Source organism: Eublepharis macularius, chromosome 15 (assembly GCF_028583425.1).
Source record: "Eublepharis macularius isolate TG4126 chromosome 15, MPM_Emac_v1.0, whole genome shotgun sequence".
Lineage (NCBI taxonomy): Eukaryota > Metazoa > Chordata > Lepidosauria > Squamata > Eublepharidae > Eublepharis > Eublepharis macularius.
The window spans coordinates 55,575,101-55,590,386 of NC_072804.1; the positions used below are offsets into that span (position 1 = coordinate 55,575,101).

General features: G+C 51.6%; 2 protein-coding genes across 6 annotated transcripts in view; one reads left to right on the forward strand and one right to left on the reverse strand.

The window, feature by feature from the left end:
* The first annotated feature begins 733 nt into the window (after positions 1 to 733).
* On the forward strand, positions 734 to 11,968 carry DMWD (DM1 locus, WD repeat containing). Its single transcript, XM_054998959.1, has 5 exons — positions 734 to 743; positions 2,119 to 2,906; positions 4,350 to 4,532; positions 6,323 to 7,576; positions 8,386 to 11,968. Exons 1-5 carry the CDS (start codon positions 734 to 736, stop codon positions 8,431 to 8,433), a joined length of 2,283 nt encoding a protein of 760 aa, XP_054854934.1. The 3' UTR covers positions 8,434 to 11,968.
* Positions 11,969 to 12,102: 134 nt separating this feature from the next.
* The window catches only part of DMPK (DM1 protein kinase), a 29,464-nt gene continuing 26,280 nt past the window's right edge, over positions 12,103 to 15,286 (reverse strand). For 3 of the 5 annotated variants that reach the window (XM_054999490.1, XM_054999489.1, XM_054999491.1), the window contains 2 exons: positions 15,158 to 15,234; positions 12,103 to 13,886 (listed from right to left, as the gene is read on the reverse strand). In XM_054999490.1, coding sequence (XP_054855465.1) covers positions 13,619 to 13,886; positions 15,158 to 15,234 — 345 coding nt within the window. In that variant the 3' untranslated portion in view covers positions 12,103 to 13,618. Of the gene's footprint in view, positions 13,887 to 15,157; positions 15,239 to 15,286 lie in introns of all 5 variants that reach the window. The other 2 variants (XM_054999492.1, XM_054999493.1) reach the window with 2 other exon arrangements.

Below are 15,286 nucleotides of genomic sequence, written 5' to 3' on the forward strand. Positions count from 1 at the left end.
GAGTTAGCCGAGTTAGTCTGTAGTTGCAAAATAGTAAAGAGTCCAGTAGCACCTTTACGACTAACCCACTTTATTGTAGTATAAGCTTTCGAGAACCACAGTTCTCAAAAGCTGTGGATGCATCTGACAAAGAGAGCTGTGGTTCTCGAAAGCTTATACTACAATAAAGTGGGTTAGTCGTAAAGGTGCTACTGGACTCTTTACTATTCAGTGAACATGCTTACTGAAGAGGGGATCTGAACCTGGGCTGCCATGAGCCTATCCGGACTGTCGGGGGGGGGGGCAGGTTAGAAGTTCTCTTTCCAAGGCCTGTGCTCCGCAGCGCCCAGGTTCTGCTTCAGTCTGGTAAAACCAGCTGACGTGGCTTGTCTGAACTCAGAATCCTGAGCCCCGGAAGGGTGTCCAGAGCTCCCGTAAGTTGGAAAAAAATCTGCCCACGCTGGGTGGGGAGGTGTCAGACGGGCATGCAGGAGGGGCCTTGAAAGGTTCCCCCCATCCACAGGCAGAGCTGGTGTTTCTGTTAGGTATGGGTTTACATATAGCAAACACATGGAGTTGCTCCTGAATCAGACTCTTGGTCCATGTAGGCCAGTGTCGTGACCTCGGACTGGCAGCAGCTCTCAAGGGTCTCGGCTGGTGGTCTTTCACGTCACTACCTGGTCTTTTAAACAGGAGATGCTGAGGACGGAACCTGGACCCTTCTGCGTGCAAGCCGATGCTCAACCACTGAGCCATGGCTGATTGTAAAGTACCGTAGGCAAATTTTGTTGTCATCCCCCCCCCCCCGCTGCTTTTGTTTCCTTAAGGGTGGCTTTCGGGGGGGGGGTCATCTGAAGGTTGCCCCATCTCTACCCCACATTGGCTTTTGGTAGGTTCCTCAGACTTGTCGTGGGAACTAGAACGTTGAGCTGGGCCTGGGGTCCAAATCCCTACTGGGTGACCTGGGGGCATTCTTCCACCTGGCCTACCTCACAGGATTGTTGTGAGGATTAATTGGAGGCGGGCAGGCCCTCAGGTGTCATGTGTGTGCACACCCTCAGGCCCTATTTGTTTATTGAAATGCCTTTGAAATTGAGTGTACTGATTCACACTGCGGAACTGGACTATAAATAACAAATAAATAAAAGCATGATCCTGCTGGGTGTTTTCTATGTTGTTTAATATGACAGTCTCAGAACTGCTTATCTTCAACTCAATATTGGACTTCTGCTGGTTTTCAATCTTTGCAAACATGCATTTACAGACCCTATTATATTGGTTATTGAAAAGTCCTTGAAATTGACTGTACTGACTCACACAGCCTCATCTGCCTTGCGTCTCCATGAGGAAGCCAGACTATAAGTGAGGTCAATAATTCAAGTCTTTGCACATTTATTTGCATTGCCAGACCCTGTTACGCTTATTGAAATGCCTTTAGATCAAGATGGGCAGCAGTGTTTATGTCTGTAGCAGTAGAAAAGAGCAAGAGTCCAGTAGCACCTATAAGTCTGAACACAATTTGTGGTAGGGTGTGAGCTTTTGTGAGTCACAGCTCACTTCTTCAGATACCAAGAGTCCAGTAGCATCCATAAGACTAACAAAATTTGTGGTACAGTGTGAGATTTTGTGAGTCACATCTCACTGAGTCTTATAGGTGCTACTGGACTCTTGCTCTTTTCTAGGAAAATGCCTTGGACCTTGACTGTAGTGACTCGCACTGTCACGGTGTCATCCACCTTGAGGCATTGGTAAAGGGCAAGATTCGGGTCCATAGGCACCTTAAAAACCCAACTAGATTTCCAGGGAGGTAGATCAAGATGGGTAGCCGTGTTCGTCTGTCTGCAGCAGTGGAAAAGAGCAAGAGTCCCGTAGCGCCTTTAAGACTAACAAAATTTGTGGTAAGGTGTGAGCTTTTGTGAGTCACAGCTCGCTTCTTCAGATACCAAGAGTCCAGTAGCACCTATAAGACTTAACAAAATTTGTGGCGGGGTATGAGCTTTCGGGAGTCACAGCTCACTTCAGTAATACGCTTCGCTCCAAGACATAAGGACAGATGGACTCATATTGTAGCTGTCTCTGAAGAAGTGAGCTGTGGCTCACGAAAGCTCATCCCCTACCCAATTTTTTTTAGTCTTAAAGGCGCTACTGGACTCTCGCTCTTCTCCACTCGCCCCGTCTCGCCCGCCTCGAGCCTCCGCGAGAGAGGCGGACTATGGAAATCAAAGAGCGACGGCACGAGAGGCGGCGCGGCTCCTGCGCGCGGCCCGCAACCGCCCCCTCCCGTCGCCCAGGGTGACCGAGGGCCCTCCTCGCCCCGCGGCCGCCGCCAAGGGCCGCCTCCTCCGGTTGCCAGGCAACGGCGCTTCCGGGTCAGCGCCCGGCCCGGCTTCCGGTCGCAGCGGCAGCAGCGGGAGGCGGCGGCGGCGGCTGGCCCGGCCCGGCCCGGCGGGAAGATGGCGGCGGCTGCGGCTGCGGCGGCCCCGGCAGGGGCGGCGGGCGCGGCGCTGGCTCCCCCGGCCCCCTCCCCGGCGCCGGGCCCCGAGGCCGGCCCGTCCCCCCCGCCGGCGGCCCACGAGATCAAGAGCCAGTTCCGCACCCGCGAGGGCGCCTACCGCCTGCTGGGCGCGCCCGAGCCCCGCGCCAGGCCCCCCTCGGCCGCCGCCGCGCCCCCCTCGGCCGCCGCCGCGCCCGCCGCCCCGCTCCCGCCCCCCGGCGCGCCCCCGGCCGCCGCACCCGCGCCCCCGGCCCTGCCGCCCGTCCGCCTCTCGCTCGTCCGCCTCGGCCCGCCCGCCCCGGACCCCGCCGGCCCCGAGGCCGAGCCCGGCCCCGCCGCCCTGGCCGCCGAGCGCAGCCGCGTCTGCTTCAACCTCGGCCGGGAGCTCTACTTCTACTCCGGCGCCGGCGGAGCCCCGGGCCGGGGCAGGAGGGTGAGCGGGGCGGCAGGGAGGGAGGGAGGGGCGACCCTGCTACCTGTTATATGGTTATTATTGTTACTTATTAGGCGGTCAGCACTGCCTCTTTATCATCAGCTGGGGGGGGGGGTCGACGCTGCTTCATTATTATTATTATTATATTTATTAATATTCTTACTGTTTACTAGGGGGCTCACCCTGCTTCTTTATCATCATCATCCAGGGGTCGACCCTGCTTCTTTTTATATTATTACTATTTATTAAGGGATCCACCCTGCATTTTTATCATCCTCCTCATTAGGGGAATGACTCTGCTTGTATACTGTTATTGTTTGTTTATAGTCCTGCTTCTTGGCTCTGATGTTTGTTCTCTGCTAGAAGGGGGGTTGATTAAGGAGAAGGACAGCAAGGGTGGGAGAGGCGGTGGGTGGGCAATCACGATTTGGAGGGGGGTGTAATAGGGGAAGGCAAGAGGAGGGCTGGAAAAGCAGAGGGGGGAGTGAAGAACAGACCCATTGGCAGGGGTGCGGCGGGGTCTCAATTGCCAGTAGGTAGAGGACTGCTAGGGAGCAGCCATGGTGGGAATGAAGAAAAGGAGGCAGGTGGGAAGGGAGGGAGTTAAGTTAGTGAGGTGTGGGCAAGGTGTTGAACATAACTGCACTTATATCCTGCTCTTCTAGACAGATCAGAGTGGACAACTGTGTTATTAATATCCCCACGATACAGCTGGAGAGCTGAAAATAGGGGCTGACCCAAGGCCACCTGCAGAGTTCATGGCAGTAGTGGGATTCAAACCACCAGAGTGCTGATTCGCAGCCCAACCACTTAACCGCTATGCTACAGCGGGTGGTGAGGGAGTGGTTAGGGTTTGGAGAGCTGGTAGGATTAATCTTAGTTGAATAGTTTGGAAGGGGCAGGCGGTTGGACCTTCCTACAGCTGGTAAAAGTAGAAGAAATGGTACAAATCCACACACACACACCTCGTCCCAATGAATAATTCAAATCTCTGTCTGGAGCAAGTAAAGCGAGCTTCTGAAGGACTCAGATTTTGCAAGCGGGGGAATTGCCATTTGCTTGCTTTCTAAGCCACACATGATGACGTAGCACTGTCCAGGCACAGGATGGGCGGCAGTAGAAACTCTTGTAGCCTCCCTTGGCAAGGTCAGTGCGGTCTGTTGAAACTGGTACACAATTTGGATTGTGTCTAGCACGGGATTCACAGCCAGTCTGAAAGGGGTGAAGGACTGCAGATACTGGAAGCCAAAGATCCTGGACTCATTGCCCAGCTCTGAGGAGATGGCCTGAGCGCTAAAGACAGCTGCTGGCATGGGTAGCAGAGTGCAGGGACAACAGCTTTCCCATCAGTTGTATCTGTTAGGGTTCCTGGCCAACTTTTAGTTCCTGGTTTCTAACTTCTCCATCCTCTCTCCCCTTCTGGTTTGCTGGTTTTGTTTCCAGTCCATAGACTTGAAGAAACCCATTGATAAGCGGATCTATAAGGGGACACAGCCTACCTGCCATGACTTCAACCAGTTTACTGCTGCTTCAGAAAGCATCTCCTTGCTGGTTGGCTTCTCAGCGGGGCAGGTGCAGTACCTGGATCTTATCAAGAAAGATACCAGCAAGCTCTTCAACGAGGAGGTGAGTTGCAGGTCTGGCCAAACTTCCTCGCGCCCCAAGAGTCAAGAGAGGTCACAGTGTGTCCGAGTTCCTGCTTCTGTCCTCCCATGTAGCTGAACTTTGGGTTAGGTTCAGTTTCAGCAGTCCAATTATCCCTTCTATCGTGTGTTATTTTTACAGCAGCAAACTTAAATTGTTCTAGAGTGACCAAGTAGGAATTTTCAAGCCATGTTCTTGGGCTTCCTATGTGAGAATGAATTGCAAATACATTTCTGATCCTGCACTGGGCAGGGGGTTGGACTAGATGGTCTGTATGGCCCCTTCCAACTCTGTGATTCTATGATTCTTTGGAAAACGGCTGCCTTGCCCCAAAAGACCTCTTGCGGTGTGCAGCTTGGGGGTGGGGGGGACATGTGGGAGGGGGTTCTAGGGGACCCATTCTGCTTTTCCAGCTCCACAGTGACCACTAAAATAACACCGTAGAATCCTGAGCAGTGTGCTGAGATTTCTTGTATGGCACGGAAGTGAAAAAGGGGAAGACAGTATGAAAATTACTGCACTTGCTTTGTGTGCCTGTTTTGACTCTGTGGACAAGTACAAAAAAATCTTGGAGCCAGTCTTTTCTTCTGATAAAGTAGCCCTTTTTCTTGACAGTTTTAAAATTACAATATTTGTTTTAGTATCTCGAAAAGGCTCCTATGCTGAGGCTGTGTTAACATACCGTTTTATTAAAATTTTATGTATGGATTGGGGAAAAGACAGACGATCAGTAAAAATAAATAGTTGATGAGCTGACAGATCTCATTCATTTTGCCATGCTAGATGTTGTCTTGTTATCACTCTCACATCAGCGTCTTGTCTTGGGCATTTCGTTTGTGATGAGAGTGCAATATTAAGATGTGGAAGGAGAGCCCCGAGTCTTTAATGAGCAACTTGGCCATAGGTCAGGGTTAGGAGTAGGAAATGGCCTGGTGAATTTATTTACTTCACTTCTCCTCAAAGGGGACCCAACATCTTTGGCCCAAGAACGCCCAGCAGTCTTCCATGGCAGAGGATTTGAACTTGGGTCTTTCAGATCCTAGTGTATGACTCTAACCACTACATTACACTGGGGAGAAGGGTTTAGGGATTGTTGTTCTAGGCAAGCAGAGACAGAGGCGGGTGATAGAACAGGCAAGCAGCCACTCTCCCATGCTGTGTAAAACTTTGACCTGGGCAGCCGGGCTTAGAAAAGAGTGGTTCTTATTTAAGTACATTCTGCCTCTCAGACTGCTAGTTTGATGTCACTGCCTCACCGCTGATTGTGCAAGAATGAGCTAGTACAAAAGCCAAATACTTGTGGTCTTATGGATTTGTAGATTTGTAAGTCTGCTTTAGATGGTTCTCAGTTCATTGTAAGGGAGATCAGGGCGGCTGCAACAGGTGAGAAAAGCAGTCGCAGATGCTGTGGAAGGCAAAACAGCAGAACTGACGTGGAACTGAAAAGTTCAAAAAGGTACTTGCCTGTGTGCTCTTTGCGGTTCAGAAGTGATCTTTCTGAATGCATTTCTCTTCCTTCCCTTGGCCTGCAAAGAGTGCAGAGGTTGGAGTTGTGGCCCTTGGCTGATCCTTTCCCTTCTAGCGAACTGTACCTTTAATATTGGCGCAGGAGAAGCAACTGTTGGAACTGGCAAATGCACAGGGGCTGCCATCCACATGAAGTAGTATTGCTGGTGCCTTTCACATGCAAACTCGCAGACGTGGCTTGGCCTTCTCAGGTGCCTTCTCATGCTGCCTCCCTGCTTCCTTCTTTTCTAACCCTCATCCCACAGAGGCTGATCGATAAGACCAAGGTGACCTTCGTGAAATGGATCCCAGAGACAGAGTCTCTCTTCCTGGCCTCCCATGCCAGTGGCCACCTATACCTGTACAATGTGGAGCACCCCTGTGGCTCGGCTTCGCCCCAGTACACCCTCCTGAAGCAAGGGGAGGGCTTCACGGTGTACGCCTGCAAGAGCAAAAGTGCCCGCAACCCGTTGCTGAAGTGGGCCGTGGGCGAAGGAGCCTTGAATGAGTTTGCCTTCTCCCCTGATGGCCGCTACCTGGCTTGCGTCAGCCAAGATGGCTGCTTGCGTGTCTTCCATTTTGACTCCATGCTCCTGCAGGGAATGATGAAGAGCTACTTTGGAGGCCTGCTGTGTGTCTGCTGGAGCCCTGACGGGCGCTACATCGTGACGGGCGGAGAGGACGACCTGGTGACTGTCTGGTCCTTTGCTGAGGGCCGTGTCATCGCCAGAGGCCACGGCCACAAGTCGTGGGTCAATGCCGTGGCTTTCGACCCCTTCACCACTAGCATGGAGGAGGACGAGACCAGCGAGTTCAGCGGGAGCGACGAAGACGTCCAAGACTCTATGAATTTCGGGAGGGTGCGGACCAGCAGTACCCTGTCCCATCTTTCCAAGCACAGCACCAAAAGCACCCCTTCCGTGACCTATCGTTTTGGATCTGCTGGCCAGGACACCCAGTTCTGCCTGTGGGACCTGACAGAAGATGTCCTGTACCCTCACCACCCGCTTTCCCGAGCCCGAACACTCACAAACACGTTCAGTGCTGGCATCCCCCCTTCAGGGAGCGGTGGGAGCAACCTGGCTGCTGAATCCGGAGGGGGCGCCCTGCCTCGCTCGTTGTCTCGCTCCAACAGCCTGCCCCACCCGGCTGTCACCAGTGCTGCCAAGAGCCACGTGGCAGATGGCGCGGTGCCCTTCAGCATCGGCAAGTTTGCCACCCTCACTCTGCAGGAGCGGAAGGACAAGAATGCCGAGAGAGAGCACAAGCGCTACCACAGCCTGGGAAACATCAGCAAGAGCAACGACAAACTCAACGTGGTGCCCAAAAGCAAGCTGGACACCGCCAAAGTCCTGGGCACTGCCCTGTGCCCCCGTATCAATGAAGTCCCCCTCCTGGAGCCCCTGGTCTGCAAAAAGATTGCCCATGAGAGGCTGACAGTGTTGCTCTTCCTGGAGGACTGTATCATTACTGCCTGCCAGGAGGGGCTCATCTGCACATGGGCTAGGCCAGGGAAAGCGGTAAGTGTGACAGCGCTCCATGCTAGTGGGAGAGCCGCAGTGTTTCAGAGCTTGCAGCTTCGATGGGGTGGGTTCTGGCTGGGCATTGTTCCTGCCTGTGTTGCTGGGGAGCTCAGTTTGTGCTGCATCTTCTCTGCAGATCCTTCTACCTGTGCAGAGCTTTCCCCATTTTCTTTGGCTCCTTCATCTAGACACTTGGCCCAATGTAATTTATTTATAGAAGGGGCTGGTACAAAGTGGGTGTGGCTCAAGCAGGAGTGGGTGGAGCTATGAAGACAAGTAGCTGCAAGAAGGGTGTGTTCCCCCCTTGTTTTTTGGGGGAGAGGGGTGCAGTTGCAGCTTGGCAGTTGACCAAGAGCTAGTGTGAATTTTCATGGTGGTTCTTATGCTGCCCTTTCTCAGCACCTTCATTGCTGTGCTGAGGGCTGCTGGTACTGTCCTGCCATTAGTCCTGTGGGAGTGTAGTTGCTGGGCAGCACTGCCATAACCACTATTTTTCTTCAGCTGCTGAAACAGAAAGCTAGTGGATACAGTGAGCAAAAAGCAAGCTCTAAAGCTTTGTGTGCGTGTGTTTCCAAAAGAAACCTCCATGCATGGAGAAAAGAGGTGAATATGGGGATAAATGGGACGGCGCCAGTTATGCATGTTTTGACTTGATTTTTGTAAGAAAAGGGGAGGCCACAGGCTTTGCAGGTAAAGGTGGGTCTTGAGGAAGTGCTGCAGGAGGCGTCCGCAGCATGTCTATCTTCAGTCCATGTCATCAGGATCCATGGCACTTTAATTCATCCACCAATGTTGTGTCTTTTCAGACCGTGAACTCCCAAAACGGCGGCTCACCAAGTGGCACAGTGGTATAACCAGGCATTACCGCTCAGCTGGCCAGTCTCCTCACAGGCGTCTCTGGTTCCTTGCTCAGCTGAGCCCGTTCTGCCAAGACAGCAAAGCTCTCCTGCTCTTCATATCTGCTGTATGTACAGGTTGTCTCCTCCCCCTCGCCTACGACACTAACTGTATGGAAAGAGAGACGCTAACAGAGTTAATATATTGAGATCTATGTAGCACAGGACCCGTTGCACTTCTCTGCTAGTTAAAAAAAGTATTAATTAATGAACCATATTTAAGGCAAAGATCCTAGCACAGGCCGCTGGAGGGGGCAGATTTTGCACAAGGGTGAACTGAGCTTGCGCCCCTTTTCCTACTCCCCACCCTCATACAGACAACAGGGATTCTTGACTGCCTTTCAGTTGCGCTGCCCTGGACTTGACAGAGTTTTGTTGTGATCCTCATCTGCACCTTCGACGCAAGAAAATTCCCTTTTATTGCACAGGGCAAACTTCTATTTACCCTCCCTACCCCATTTTTTTAAAAAAATAGTTTTGTGATTTTTTCTTTGTATTTTGCACAAAATGTCCATCTCTTCTGCTGACATGAGGGAACAGAAACATGCCTGTCTAGCTGGCAACCTCTGTGGTCTCCTGCCACAGGATCTAGCCCTGTGCACTCTTCAAGAGCAACTTGCTGATCCCCAAAGAGTTGCTATTCAGCGTTCAAGATACAGCAAACTACTGCCCGGGAGTTCCCGTTCTCCCATTTGCCAGTGTTGTTTCTCAGTACTGGGATCAGGGCTTAAACATGTGCTTGTCCGTATTCTCTGTTCTCTGCATCCTCAGCATCATTCCCCAGTGCTTCTATATGATCCTCCCAGACTAAATGGGACTTCCTTTGAACTGGCTGGTCCTTGAACTGGAAGACAGCTTGCAGGCAACTAATTCTTAATTTTCCTAGCTCCTCTTCTCCCTCCTCTCCTTGAATCTTATAGTGGAGCCAGCTAGATGTGCCTCAGCCTGAACGACCCACATTTCCCTTTCGGTACCCAGAAATGCGTTGTTAGTAGTTGACTGGCAGAGTTAGACAGGAGTAACAATATTGCATTGCCACTTCTGTCACCCATAAATCAGCATTTCAGCTACTTGACCTGGAAGAGGTGATTTTAGTGTTTCATCATTCCAGTTACTGGAGTGGCTTAGTCTCTCTCCATTTCTCTCTTTTCTTTGTCAGCAAGGTAGCGTTTGGATACTAGAGGATACCACACACTTCAAGCGAGAATGTCTGACGATATGGAAGTAGAACTATCCACACGACTGGCTAATTTAGCTAGTCTTATAAATGGCAGCTTTGATGTATCCACCATGGATGTAGTCAGTGGCTGCAGGTATGATGTGGTGCAGCAGAGCTGATCTCCTTTAAATTCTTAGAATACCTTTTGGACTCTGCAGTGCACCAGCCAACTTCTAGCATATTGGTGACTTGCAGTGGCCAGCATGTTTAATTTATCTGTACTCAACAATGTTTTCAAGGCAGTGCTTCTTGTTGGGGACAGAGTCTGGCTAGCTTCTTGTTGGAAGATTAGTCTTTCAGGGACTCACTTCCTGCCTCACATCAGAAATACATTACTGTAAAGAGAAACAGTTACCCCGAGAAGTTATTCAGAGCAATCCAAATCTAGTAAGCGTGTGCATATTTAATCCAGTATATAGCAGTTTAAAATGTCCCTGAGATGTGGACTCTTTCCAGACCCGCTATATTGCATGTTAAGAATTAAGTTAACAATGAACATTTAACAGCTCTAAAAATACATGTAGTTTTACGGCTAAGTATTTTATTTACTGGCATACATGGATTAAATGCACGTACACCTGTGAGATTTGGAGGGCTTTGTTGATGTGCAGCGTGGCATTGGGTAGGCAGCTAGCTTTTTATTACCTCGTCAGAATTTAGTGTGTGAGAGAGCTTCACTACTCCTTCCTGTTAAAGCCTCCATCTAAAAATGCTAAGGATAGTGAGAGGCTTTTGACTGCTAATTATTGCAAGCTCGTGCCGGGTTTCCATCTGGTGGTGTGAAGTCAGTTGCATAAGCTTGATGGGCAAAAATTCTTCAATCATTTGGGCTGAAGACTGCCAGCAAGATTTTTGAGAGAAGTGGTGGGCTAGTTTCTGCTTGGCATATCGTTACTGGAAAAGGGATGTCCGTTCTGTGAATGACAGCACGTTCTTCCAGCACAAGCAGTTTACTACCTGATGCAAGTGTCAAGGGAGGGGGAAGTGTCATTCGGAGGATGGGTTCTGGTGATCCACCCTGTGTGTGATGTAAAAGGTAGCAGTTCCAGGTGCACGGTAGGAAAGAGGGCTCCAGTCTTTTTCTCTAGTCTATGTGCTTGTGCTTCCCTGTCGGAATTTCAGCTTCTTGCCCTATAAATTGGGCTTTTGGCCAAAGGGGAGGGGAGCTGTGAAGCATGGCTTCTGTGCCATCTCCTGTTGGGGGCTGACAGGAAGTGTTGAGGCACAGCAGGTGCCCTGTGCATTTAAGTTGCTGTTGTGTTGTATCGTGTATGGCACCAGGTTGAGGCATTGCTAGAGGTAACCTAAGGAGGGTTTTGCCCATGGCTAACGTCTGTAATTCATGTCCACAACCCTCTGGACTGGAAGCCCTCTCCCATAATGAGGAATGAGCTGGGCGCATGGTGTTAGGGAAGGTTTGCATTCCATGCATCTTCGGAGGGGTACATTCATTACATGTAACTACATATTCAGGGCCGAGTCCTGCCATCCATATACGGTCCACAGATTCCTGTATCTAGCTGAGCCCTGAATTCCAGTTCTCGTTATGGGGTAATCAGCCTAGCAAAGACTCCTGATTGCCATAGGTCTTATCTGTGCATCATTCTGCTTTTCTGTGCACTCATCTTGCAAAACCCGGCCCAGCTGCCCGAGAGAACCCTTCCTTTCAGGGCATATGGAAACTTCTCATAGATCTGGACTTCGCACGATGGAACTGGCTCCCCTCCCCCAGGAAAAAAAGCCATACTGGGTCCAGTACCTCTCAACCCAACTTGCATCAGTTTCATCCCAGTCTGGTAGGAGCAACTAGGGGAAACGGGGGAGGAACTGGCTTTGCTTCAGATCTGCTCAGAACCAGTTTTGTGACAGGACTCAAGGACTCTGGAGAACAGTATTATTTTTGCTCTTTGCCGTTCCCCTACCCCACCCACAAATGCATGTCACCTTTGCACTCTGTCTGGCCCCCTGTAGCCTTTGCCTGCCAGCTGGTGTCTGGCGGCCCAGCCCTGCCCTAGTCCACAGAAGAACACACCCGGAAGCTGCCGACGCCCCCCCGTGCCTTCGTCACTTTACTACCTGCTCTAAACGTTTGTTACTGTTGTGTCCGAAAAGTGTTTAAATTATAGAATCGTGAACTCCTATTTATACTAAAGAGACAGTTTTCACACTGCAGCCTCCCCTGCTAAATGTTGGTGGTGGTGGTGGGGCGGCGGAAAGGTGCTTGTAGAGCTCTGCAAGAATCGAATCATGAGACAACTAAAACTTCAGTAGTGATTTCTGTGTCACTTGTGAAAATACTGTCTATGTCCCTTCTATCAACACCGCGCCCACCCACCCCCGGTGCTTTTCTGCTCCCTGTTCTTAGCATCTTCTGCTTTTTACAAAATCTCATGTGTTCCTTCCAAGACTTCAGTGCAGTAGAGAATATTCATCTTTTATTTCATCTAACAAGGGAGCATCCCAAAATCACATTGTTATGAAATGTACAGTGTTCTCATGCAGCCAACCCACAAAAGGGGGAGGAGGGGAATAATAAATACAGTGTGGGGGGGTGGAGGGAGACAAAGGGAGCGTAGTGCAAAACCTCAAAACTAGCGCTATTATTTCCCCTCAAGCGACGTCTTGTTCTGTGTGTGCCCCTTTGTAGGAAAATCCCTACATGCCCCTCATTTTGTTCAAGGTTTGGAAGGGAGGGGGGTGAAGCACCTCCAGCTCAAGGGGGGGGGGGCGCAATAAGATCCTCTGAAGACTAACCACCACAATTCCAAATAAGTTACAACCACCTTGCTTGTGTTGCGGTATAGAGCAACAAAGGGCCGGTGCTGCTGCTGCTGCTGCTGACTGGAGGTGCAGGTGAAAGCCAACCATGGCAGCACGAGAGCAGCATGGGCACCAAAGGGGCTGAGCCCTGGGTCTTGGAGAAGATCGAGGCCAGGGTCCCCCCCCCAATCCCATGGCCACAGCCCCCTCCATCCATATCCAGGGCAGAGTCTTCCATTCATCCTGGGGGAAGGGGAACTACAGCCCTGCACAGGTTATATCCCCGCAGGCTCCCTGCCTGCCTTTCTGAGCTGGAAGCTCCTTGAGTAGCAGCTACACTTTGTGGGGCTCCTGGGAGACGGCCGGCGATGAAGGGTGGTGGCAGTGGGGGGTGCAGCCCTTTCCTGTTGACTGCCCTGCTAGTGTGCTTTATTACAGCACACCCGAGAGAAAGGCAGGGCAACAGTCATTTCGGGGCATGGGGGGGCCGGTCTCTGCAGAGGTTCCTTCTTCCTGCCTACTCTCCATGCAGAGATGGGGCACGCAGTACCAGAAACTGTCCTCTGCTAAAAACGAGAGGCGGGTCAAAGTCAGCCCTCGGAGTGTCGGCCTCTGCCTCTTAAAGCAGCAGGGGCCAACTGGGAAGTTCCCGCATGCTCAGGTGCCGCCAGCATATTCATTCCTCCTGGTTTTAAGGCGGGGGGGGGGGGGTGTTGGTTGGTTGGTTGTGAAGTTGGGGGGTCACAAGTGAAGCTTGTCTTTCCTGATCTGGGAGGGATTTAGCAGCCAGGACTCTTGGCTCAGGCTTACAGAGGATAAGCCCACCTAGGGGTTGAAGAGGGATGGAGGGTGGGGTCTTTTGCCCTCAAAGCTAGGCAGGGAACAGTCTACGGGCAAAGGGGGAATGAGACGACAGGGCAGATCTTCTCGGGGTCCCTGCAGGATTCTCTTGCCAGCTCCAGCAAAAGGTCACACACACACACACACACACCCCTCCAAAAATTCTTCCACTGGGTCCGTTTAGCTAACCATGAATAAGAGCTGGTGGATGCGGTGAAGGGGGGCAGTGGCACCCCCATACAAAGCAAGGAAACAAAGTGGAAAGGAGGAAGCCTGAGGATAGGCCCGCTGGCGGGTGGGCAAGCAGAGGGCAGGCCTAGCCGCTCAGTCAGCCTCTGGGGCGAGTCGCTCCCCTCCAGCTCCATGGCGCCGAGATCTTAGTCTCCCACCTCTGATCCCACGATGCCTGAGGCAGCCAGCAGAGCTGCATCTAAAACGGCAGCCGTGGAGGCTGCAGGTGGCAGGCGAGCCCTGTGGCATCGCCCGAGTCCTTTCAAACCACGTCCACCAAGCTCCGAGTGGAGGCCTCCAGTACAAACCCACCGGTGCACAGGAGCAGGTATCCCACCTTGACAATGCAGGGCCTATGTACCTGTGAAGCGGAAACAAAGACCGGTCACGACAGAAAGCACGGGATCAAAGGAAGAGGTTCAAGCAGCCCAGACCACCTCCGGGCAAAGAACAAGGGGGCAGAGCACAGTGGGCCAAGGTCTGGCACTCGGGAAGACCCAGTTTCAGTCCCCTTCAGCTCAAAAGGACAGCAAGTAGAAAAGTTGAGAGCACTGGCTGTGCTGGATGTATCCCTGAATAGAGCAGGAGCAGCGCGCACACACACACACACCACAAAAGTTTTTAAAAAGGCAGGGAGAATTCCTCTGAAAGTGGATAATTCTGCTATATCTGTGGGTGTGGTGCAGTGCCTCCAAGGCGTAGCTGATGTATGGCAACCTCTGGTGGGGTTTTCATGGTAAGAGACTATCAGAGGTGGTTTGCCATTGCCTGCCTCTGCATCCTTGGTTTTCCTCGGAGATCTCCCATCCAATTGCTAACCAAGGCCAACCTGGCTTAGCTTCTGAGATCTGACGAGATCAGGCTCACCTGGGCCATCCAGGTCAGGGCCTGCTATTGCTATATAACAGGAAAGAAAGAAAACGCCAGAGTCCAATGCTAGGCCTGGTTCTCACTGGTGCAATGTCTCTGGATCCCTGCAGATGGCATGCAGGAGCAACTAATGAAGAGAATGTCCATGCACACAGAAAGCAGGCATGTCAGGGGGAAAGCTAGAGCCCCCTTATGCTAGTTTTCTGACTGTGAGGATTAATAATTTTAGGCAGTGCTGTAACTTGGCTGCATTGACAGAGTAGAATTGTCTATCCCAATGAGAGGAGGCCCTACCAAAGCAGAGGTGGGGAAACTGCAGCAGTTGCCCACTTCCTAGGTACTACACGCCAACAATAGATTTTTTTAATGGTTTGATTATTTAGCAGAGGTAAGAGGCCTAGAGCTGCCTAATTATTAATTATGAAGTCAGAACACAGGCCTTTGGAGCACAGTCACACCCACCCTGCAGCACAAAAAATGTAATCTGAGCCTTACTGTGTACACACACACACACACCCCTCAGAGGAGGCTCTGTTGCATCTCTGCATGATTTGCTGCTCTGATTATCCCCCCGTTTAGGACAGCTAGATGTCCCATTTCTGCATGGAGTGTGCCTTTGCCCTAGATGAAAACAGAGCTATTGCTGGTGGTGGAGGGGAGAGAAAAGACCGAAAGAGAAACCACAAGGGCCAGCCAAAGCAAGCTCTAACTCCGAGTGGGCAGGACCAGAGTCGAGAAAGGAGCAGTGCACAGCTGACATACCCTGGAAAAGAGTAGCAAGTGCCGGTACAGAGGTACCACAAGCGGGTATTCACAGAGCCGAGATGCCATGGTGCCGCCTTGCTGGAAAGAGAAAGCAGAGGTCAGCCGGGCACAGTGCCACGCAATAGG